Below are 9,698 nucleotides of genomic sequence, written 5' to 3' on the forward strand. Positions count from 1 at the left end.
GCCTGCCAGCTCATGAGCAAGGCAGGCTCATCAGCTAAACCCCTGAACAGAATTGCAGTTAATAAAGTTGGAGGTCACTTGTTTTCCTAGTTAATTATTACCTGACAGCAATAAAACCTGATGAAAGCAATACTATGTATAACTGTTTAAAGAAAGGGAAGAGGGAGGTGTTTCTGAGGACCGTGCCAGTATGCAGTAATTGCCCACGCCATTACTCCAACCTCCTTAGCCCTATCGTTCTTACCTGGTGTGAAACTAGCTGAGATGATGTAAGAACTCTGGCTAATACCGTCATATGGGATGGCAGTTTTTATGCCACACCTTTTTTTCCCCTCCTTTTGGAGACTATCTGCCTTTGGTGAGGGGGTAGCTCTTGACTTCCAGAGTCATCTCCAGCTTCAGCGGGGGACCTACCTGTTGCAGAGGTGCCAGCCCTGTCACTGCAGGACGGTGCATTGCCTGCTGCTGTAGGCACTGCTGCGGTCCAGCGCGGGCACGTACGTTTTAGCCACCATGCAGTAGCTGACGCCGGGCCTCAAATCTTCTATTTTAATAACCTTGTCCTTTCCTTCGTACACCAGGGCTCTGTGTTGCTTCAGAGTGGAGTAAAAACAGCCAGTCAAGCACGTTGGCCTTGCAAGTGTGTCTGTGACTCAAGTTTGATAAGGCCAGAGGATGCAGAGCAGCACGTGGACTTGCACGAAATTAACAACATTAATACTTTATTTATTATTTTTAAAGAAAATTCCCCCTGAAACTCCTCTCCTGTCCTAATTACTTTTTAATCTGGGCCTGAGAGTACGAGATACTAAGTTGATGGGAAAGAATAAAGGGAGGAATTACAACTTAATTCAATCAAATTCAACTCCTGAAAAATAAGCCTACTTTGTTTTCAAATACTTACCCAGTCATCGATGCCCTCACAATCCCAGAAGACTATTTCAACTGTAAAACAAGAACGGTGTGCCCATACTTTCCTGTCTTTTCAACCAGAAAGGGTTTAGACTTGAATATGCACTTACCTCGTCTAGCAAGTTGTTAATTACGAAGACTTGATATAGCAGATCATAGTAATTTGTCATCGGTATCTTGCTGCCTCTCTTCCTTTTATAAGGAGAACGTGGAGCCTGGAGCTTTAGTGTTACGGATTTGTTGCTATGAACCACAGTTACCATCGGAGGTCCTATCATAGCTAAGGAAAAACACCAAAGCGATGAACACAATTATAGTTTATTAATAATGTTTCACAGACCACAATTTTAATTCATTCAATGATTTATTGTTCTTATTACCAACATTATATTATGCTGTATTTACCGTTGAAATGCCACTTTGTAAACCCTTATTTCTTGGTGGTTATTGCTTGGGACATTTTGGGGGTGACATTTCCCATGTTTGTAAATGTATTTTTGAGCCAAACTTTTTTTAAATCTCTCAGGTCCGCACGTTGCTGACTGCAGGCTGGTCAAGCGAAATGCTTTGGATTCTTTGCCTTGCTATTTTTTCCCCCCATATTTATCTGTGTGCTTGGACTGCATAAAACAGCTATCGGAACCGTTTCAGTTATGTCAAGGATGCAGCTTCAATCATTACTGGCAAAACTTTTGCAATCTGCTTGGTTAAACACAGCTATGGGTTCAAACGAGTGCCTGCTTACCTGTGCGGCCCCAGAGATGTGGGGAGACAGGACAGCAGCTGCCCCATGCGTCTCTCCAGGAGGAGGAGGTGGCACGGGGCAAGACGGGTGGCTGCTGCCGCAAGGTACTGCTTTATGTCGGAGCTTGTGGTTTCATCTGTACAGGAGGCTCAAGGTAGTTTGTGCTTCGGGGCTGTGAAGTGACCTGCACCGACATTCACAATTCGATTTTGCGTTGCCCAATGTGAGGGAAAACTGGTTAATTCACGGGGAACTTACTGGTAGGTACGCTGGTACCGTTCCGTGTTTTGACAGTCCTCCAATTTCTATGGCGTTACAACGACTGCACTGACTAAAGCTTTGCGCGTGTCCTTTCCCGATACACTGCCGTCGGGAAAACACACGAATGTGAGGAGAACGGTGGCCACACAGCACCCAGCTCTTTTCTCCCTTTCCCCCCAGGCAGGGACCATTTCCTTCTTTTTTTCTCCTTGTGCCCAGTCCTTCCAGCAGCCCCGAAAACGGCCGAAAAGGATTTTGCTAGTTCCATGCTTTGAGGAAGGGGTTGCATTAAAGGGAGCTTTGTTGCATTTCTGATCCCCTGATTACAGATAAGTGGCTACTTATCCACAACTGGTTGGCATCCAAGTGTGGGGGAGATTATTTTATCGCAACCCTTCACCTGAGAGCTATTGACTCGCAACTTCTGGTACAGCTGTGTAGTTAGAAAAGATTTACTCATGTTTGTAAATTGTGAGCAAAAATGATGTATTCCACGCCACATAAAATCCAGTTCCTGTCTCAGAGAGACCCATGTGTTGGTACTTACTTTCTCGCCAGGGAGTGAATCTGCAGCTGAGGCTCCAGTCGGAATAGATGCCAGCCGACGCGGCTTTCACTCTGCCGTAGTAAGGCTCCTGGATGTCGGAGGTCTCATTCGTTAGGTCACAGACATGGTTTTGAATCCCCCAGCAGTCGTCTTTGTTTTGCCACGTGCTCTGCCCATACCTATGGAGGAGGGAGGATGCAAGCATTAGCTATCGCCGGCGGGGTCCGTACAGATTTTTAACCAGGTTTAAATCGGCCGGACTGACAAGCGTTTTGCCGTGGAAATTAACTCTCTTCTTCAACTTGATGGCAGGGAAGATTGATTTCATGGGCGTTTGGGAGCTACAGGTTTCTGTCTTTTCTGAAAGAAACCTAAAGCGGAGACGTGGGTCACCAGCCCCGTAGGAAGCTGCTGCAAGCCTGACCCTGGGGAGAGGCAGGCGAGCTTTGCCTTAGCCAGCGTGTCTAATGACGGGCAGAATGCCGGTTTCCACCAACCGGTTTCTCAAAGGTGATCGCAGGTCCTCACCAGGCGTGCCAGGAACAGGAACGCACCTCCTCTGAGGACCAGCCCCCAGCGCTGCCTCAAGTTTGCCGTGCGAAGCACCCTGCAGCACTGCCGTGGGCGAGGTGGGCCACCAAAATACCTTGCATGTCCTGTTGCAGAAGTACCTGCCCTAGCTAGGCCTGCTTCAGGAGGCAGTGGGAGCCGGTGACCTCCAGAGGTCCCCTGCAAGCTACATTTTGCTGCAAGCCTACGGTGCAGTGAGGGTGCAGAGCGTACTGCTGGAGGTGCTGGTTTCCTTGCCCGCCTTGGGCTGTTCATCTGCGCTTTATGGGCTATCGATAAGCAACTACCGAGAGCTGGCAGCCCGAGCAGGACGTGGCTGTTGCCCAGGTATGGGGAGAACATTCCATGTCACCTGAGAAATCCCCTCGACGTGCCAAGCAGGGATGGGCCCCAGCCTGGGGGGAGGCTGGAGTTCCCCCGGTACTTACACTTTATACTGCACAAAGTAGACCGTGTCTCTTGCCTCTCTGGCCCTCCCAGGCTGCCAATGCAACGTGCTGTTGAAGTTTAAGGAACGAAACTCTACCTTCTGCGGCTTAATCAAATCTTGCAGGTCTTGGTTTTCCAAAACTAAAATTGCTGCAAATAATAAGGAACGGTAACATAACACGTTTGCCACTGACACGCTCCTCTGTCTGGAAAGCCATGAATAAACTTAATGGGCAGCATGCTTGTTTTATCTGTGTTTCAGAACCTTGAAAGACAAAATAACAGCTTAATTTGGAATTGACTGGATTTTTGAAACCCACCAAAAGATCCAGAGATTTCTTGACTCATCCAAACAGCTTGTTTGGTTTCATGACTAGCAGACTGCAGGGAAATTACATCTCCTGGATGTCACATTCAAAACTTTCCAAGTCACAGTGACCAGATCTAGCAGTTACAGAACACATTTAGCATTATGAAAGGAACTCTTTTATGTGGTTTGGTTTTGGGGTTTTATTTTCATTTTTCCTTAGTGAGTTTACTGCTGTGAAAGATGCCTGATGGGCATCCCAGGGAACAAACCCTTCGGATCAATTCACAGAGCCTGCAGTAAGCAGCACCATCAGTAGTTAAACTCAAGTGCTCTTTCCTCCACATCTCAGCTTTAACCTGCAGGGATTATAGCTATTTTAACTGTTGCCATAGCTGTGTTTATCAACTCTCGCTTAATAAAAAATAACCCGAGATTCATTGCTTTTCCAGTCTGTGCTACTGGAAAAAGCTGCCTGGCAGTTTTCCGGATAAGCTGTTTTCAAACCACGATGGTTATTGATGACAGAATCAGTTAACAACCTCTCTGAACTATCCAAATCCTAACATTTTTCTGGGTTTTGTGACTCGGATGACTGCAGCTTTTTCCTTAGCGTATCACAGAATCAGGCAGGACTAGCTGAACTGAAACCGGTAATACAGCCATGAATGAATTTAAGGGGCAACATACTTGTTTTATCTGCATTTCAGAAGCTTGAAAGGCAAAATAACAGACTAATTTGGAAGTGACTGGATTTTTGAAACGCACCAAAAGATCCAGAGACTTCTTGACTCATCCAGAGATTCAACAACCGACCAGCACCCCCCTCCCCACGTAGGAAAAGAGCAGAAAGCCTTTGCTTACTACTTATCTCATCCTGAAGCAGGTGCATCAGTAAGCAGAGGGAGGAAAGCGTGATCCCCCTCATGCTTGGGAGAGCAGCTCCATGACTGAAGAACATCTCGCTTCCTCTTGAGCATGTCTTATGAGGAAGTAATTGTTAAACACTCCAGAGTTCCCCTTATTTTCAGCGGTTTCCAAAATCCCCGGTTTGGCTTTGGTTTAGTTGAGCTGAAAAACATATGAGTTGCTCTACGCTAAGCACAAGCAATTGTTCTTCCTTGGCAGCTGCGGTCACTCCAAAGTTTGGAACAAATTATGAAGCAAACCAGCATGAAAAAGATCCCTTTTTTAGGCACTAATTCCCAAATGATGTCTGGCAATGTTTCTTTATCCCATAAACTTGTCACACAAGCTTGCTTGCTTGCCATGCTAAGATTGGGCTTATGAAAATTTATTTATTTAGTTAGTTAGTTAGTTATTTTTCAGTTCACTAGTTGCTCAGAGCTGAAGGACACAGGAAACTTTGCTGCAAACATGTGAAAGACCTACCCATAGGGTTGTCGTCTGATTTGGTGGCCTGTCGTTGGGTCAAATGCGAGCGGACGGAGCCTGCAGGTGCGTTCGCGGCAGGATGACGTCTAGGAACGCGTCATCGGAGGAACGAGGGGCCGTGAAATTGCTGCCAACCGTGCTGCCGGGCAGCGCGTCCACGCCACGCTGGCTGCTGGAGAGGTGCTGGGAGGACTTTCAGACGGCCGGGAGTCGTACGCCCCGACTGCTGCCTTTCCAATCTGCGCATCCCTGCGAGCCTGACCCCAGGGCGGGGATTCCGGGGCTCGCCGGCGGAAGCGGTCTCGTTTTCTGTTTATAAGTGCTTTAACGCCACGTGCGCGCCTGCCCGGTGGGAGGCAGGTTCTGTGCTCCTGGGATGTATGGAAAGCTGGTGGTGAATGTGGTGCTGCTGGAGGCAGCTGGGAGCCTTGCCCCTCGCTCTTCCCTCCCCGAAAGCTCCCGGGTGCTGACATCCACATGTACTTCGTGGCTGACGCGCCAGCGCGTCTGGGCAAAAGTTGGGGTGCATTCTCCTTTTGCCAGCTCACATTGACAAGCAAGAAGAGAAACGCCAAGTTTTGTACGCCGTAGCGCAGCACTGTGTAACGACGCCCACCGAAGAAATAATGGACGTGAAGGCTACCTGTCTGCAGAAACAAAAATTTGCCTAGCAATCATCTTTACTGTGGGAAAAGGTGGAAGCAAAACACCCGTCAGGTCAAAAAGATGCAAGTTCTGGTTCAAATGAAAGTATTTTTTTTGTTTAAAGGCAACTGGTTCTACTCAGCAAATTGGACAACACCTAATCAAGAAGCTGGCCTGGGTCAGATTCATGGGCACAGGTTCTCAGTTCAGCTGATCACCCACACCTCGTTGTCCAAGCACCAACCCTGCAACAGATATATTAAAACACTAGATGTGTAGCTTTGAATAATTAACTAGTTAACCCAATTAAGGGAATTAAAGAAATGAGAATAATTGCAGAAAAAACCCAAAATGGGGGTAGAAGGCAGAAAGGCTGCCCTGCCATCACCAGCTGGGAATTTTTTATCTATCCATTTCCCAAACACGTTTTCAAAATCCAATGACCTTTAAGTAGTTCCCCACACCAAGTGCAGTTGGTGTTTCATCACGTTAGACGAGCTCAAGTGTGGGAACAGGGAACTTTTATAAACCAATCACCAGACTGAAGTGTCATCAAAGTTTAATCACCCTTGTCACAGGTCGCGTATTTGCTTACTTGAGTTGTACCAACACACCTTCCCGTACCCCGCGTAACAGCCCGTTGCCAGGAGCCGAAGCCTGGAGCTTTGCCACAATGGCTCGTAATGGCGGTTCCTCCTGTGAACGCGGGGCTGAGGGCCAGCCCGCCCGGCGCTGGCGGGTTTTGCTCAGAAAAGGCTGCTCTGGGTGAAACGGGGAAAGAAATGCCTATCTTGTGGAAAAACTCGAGGTTTTCCTTGGCGCTGCGCTCCGGCAGTGCTTTATCTGCGATTGGGCTTGGCACTCCGAATTAATCGGCAACTCTTCACATAATTTTTGTGATTATTGAAAGAGCCCGTGATAATCCCCAGGTTATTAGTATCCGTAACAGTGTCCTGCTCATCAACTTCAGTCACGCCGCTCCAGTGCTTTGTGTGACAAAAATCAGCTACAGTCAAACAAGTATACAAACACACACACGTATACAGACATGTACATACGTACACATCTTGAGTTTCATAGAATAGGTGCATAGTACCTTTAAAAACGCAAACAATTGAGGAACACTATAGGATGACGTGCGCTGAAATGCTACTTAAAATATGAATGAGAACTTTTAAAAAACAATACTGTTTAAGAATGCTCTGAACAGTACTTAATGAGGAAATGCAAAATGAACATTTATTGCTTTCCCCAGCAGAGTCCACATCTTACACTGAAGCATCTTTTTGATCCAAACCTTTACGAAACAGCACTACTGATGTTTCTGTGAACAAACATAGAACCATGGGCATAAGAACTTTTTCCATTCCTGGAATAAAAACCTATCTGAATGCTGGGTAAACAGATTTCTTTCTCTTGAGGATTGGATATTGCTACACAGAGGTAAAAGTCAAGTACATTCTTGCTGGAAGCTGCCTGACTCATCCAATCTGAGTGCACCATCTCATTGGTTTTGGCTTTTTTTCTTTTTCTCTTGAATAAGTTGTTTCCCATCCATGAGAGGAGAAAATTTAACCCTGGAACTGCTTCGGTAGCACCACCTTTGGCTTTTGGGTTTTGCTTAAATGCCTAGATGAGGGTGTGGGAAGATGAAGGAAGGGGAGAAACTCCCGGAGCATACAGAGGGTACTTCTAGTACCTGGCAGACAAGTGTCTCTCGTGTGACATTTCACACTGACAATAATAAAATGTGTGATTCAGATTATTCTGGACCCAAAGATTATTCTCAATTGGAGCCGTAGTTTTCAGTCTTTTACCCTTCTAAGCAGCCAGCATGGACTCACCTGTTTTGGGAGGGGGCTCTGGAGGTCACCCAGTCCAGCCTAATGCTCAGAGCAGGGCTAATGGCAGTGTTATCCCACGCTCAACCACTTCCAGCGTGAGTTTTTCCCACATATACCTAAGTGGGATTCTCCCACTGCAACGTATGACAGCTGCTTTTTGTGTTTTGATTGGAGGCCTCGGAGAAAAGTCTGTCTTTTCTGCAAACTTTTACATAGTTGGCAACTGCAGTTAGACCCCTCCCCAGCCGTCGCCTCTCCCAGCTGAAGGCACCCAGCTTCCTCAGCCTCTTCTGATGCGCCATGTGCGGCAGGATGGCCCGTCACCGGCTCAGGGGCGGCTGGGAAAATCATAATTATACACACACACACACGCAAAAAAAAAAAAACCAAACACCCAACAAAAAAACCACAACAAAGAAGGAAAACAGAAACCCGCCCCAGTCAGGCAGGAGGGACTTTCTGGATTTTTTTCCCCTGGCCTTCAGGGAAGAGGCATTGCATCACCGAGGTTCTTGCAGAGACGTTTCTGAGGAAGCACAGCTGACTTTCACTGCACAGTGCGTGCCTTCACTGCTTCCGGCCCGCAGGTACGAACTGTTCAGCTCTCACTGTTAAAAGCGCTTGGGTAAACATTTTAAAGATTACGGTTAGAAATTCCCAGTGCCATAGCTGCACCTCGGTAGTGAAACATTTGAGCTTATTAAAGATTAAGATCTGCTGAAGGCTCACTGGGTAGCAATTTGCACATACAATATTTATTTAACAATGTGCAAGATGCTGAATTGTACCTACTGAATTAGTAACTAACATTCATTAGGAACTGTAAGTAATACCAAACCCCAAAATAGCTCAAAGCCTTTTATTTAAAAGACAAGTTTCTTTAAAAATGTCGGGTTTTCTCATTTTGCAAAGCCGTATTTTTTTTTCTACTGTTAAGGAGCGCTGCATCTTGTTTAAGCCCAGTGAGAAAAGACCCAAGTTCCTTTGGATTGCGGCTCCCTCACCAAATCATCTACAGACAAAAACCCGCCAGCTTAGAGACCCATGGAATAAGTATTCCATAGTTTGTCAGTTTTGCTTAGGTAATCTCAATAGTCTAGGAAAGGTGCCAGGTGATCACCTAGCCAGCAGAATGCCCAGATAAGCCTGGAAAAGTACAACAAAAACATTACTCATGCTTTCTTGGTCCACCTACAAAAGTAGAGAAAGGAAGGCTCAGAGCTTGGCAGTGCCGATCGATGCTCGTGCTCTCCGACACACGGCCCCCAGAAGCAGCTGAGGCAACGCCTGAAATATTACCAGTGTGGGTAGGACATGACCCACACGTTCATTTTTTTCGTAGGTGGTGGCTGGAAGTCTCGGTGCCCGGCCACCGAAGCCCTGTCCTGGCCGCAGACCGCGCCGGGCTGACTCACCACGCAGCACGAGGAGGGTGAGGGGTTGGCAGGCGTGCGGCGGGGGAAGAGGCGGAAGGAACTGGGATGCCTGTCTCCACATCTGCAATCCAGGCTTGGGCTGCGGAAAGAGCAGACGCCTCTGGTAGCTACTTTGGGCAATAAAACCTGGAAAGATGCAAGCTCCAGGGGTTTCCCTGCCCAAGCAGGAAAAAACAACCAACCAACCAACCAACCACAAAAAAGAAACTGCCTTTCACTCATCTCTTCTGCAAGTGGAAGTTTGCAAGCATCACACTTTTCCAGCCTGTGGCTCAGTTCTGTGATTGTCTTGCGAATTCTCGGTTATCTCCGTATCACCCAAGAAGTGCGAAATCTAGAACAGGACTTTATTCCAACAACAGGATTCTATTCTTCACCACCACCTTCTCCAAATTACTACTGAATTTGTAAACATGCTGTAATTTTAACAAGCTTTTTTGTTTGTTTGTTTGTTTTTTTTAAATGCAATGTCCCAGATCTTGTGTGGATAGCATCTCCTGGCATTCAGGAATCAGCATGCTGAGCTTTTTCAGGCCAGAATCCTCCGCACTCAGCGTAACTGCTTTTCACACTTCTCATAGGTGCTAGTTTTGAGTTTACTATGACA

General features: G+C 46.9%; 1 protein-coding gene across 1 annotated transcript; it reads right to left on the reverse strand.

Moving 5' to 3' along the window:
• Positions 1-437: 437 nt before the first annotated feature.
• IL22RA2 (interleukin 22 receptor, alpha 2) lies at positions 438-4,732 on the reverse strand. The gene is made up of 5 exons (XM_010293810.1): positions 4,636-4,732; positions 3,464-3,614; positions 2,466-2,644; positions 1,023-1,192; positions 438-593 (listed from the first exon to the last, which is right to left on the reverse strand). Exons 1-5 carry the CDS (start codon positions 4,730-4,732, stop codon positions 438-440), a joined length of 753 nt encoding a protein of 250 aa, XP_010292112.1.
• Positions 4,733-9,698: the final 4,966 nt, after the last annotated feature.

This window comes from Phaethon lepturus, unplaced genomic scaffold, assembly GCF_000687285.1.
Source record: "Phaethon lepturus isolate BGI_N335 unplaced genomic scaffold, ASM68728v1 scaffold1209, whole genome shotgun sequence".
In the NCBI taxonomy this organism is placed as follows: Eukaryota; Metazoa; Chordata; class Aves; order Phaethontiformes; family Phaethontidae; genus Phaethon; species Phaethon lepturus.

Coding starts and splice junctions, on each gene's coding strand:
- IL22RA2 (XM_010293810.1), bottom strand. CDS start 4,732: ATGTTCTTCAGTCATGGAGCTGCTCTCCCAAGCATGAGGGGGATCACG. Junction 2,645..3,463: donor TACTTTGTGCAGTATAAAGT/GTAAGTACCGGG, acceptor CCTCCTCCATAG/GTATGGGCAGAGCACGTGGC. Junction 594..1,022: donor TTAACAACTTGCTAGACGAG/GTAAGTGCATAT, acceptor TCCACTCTGAAG/CAACACAGAGCCCTGGTGTA.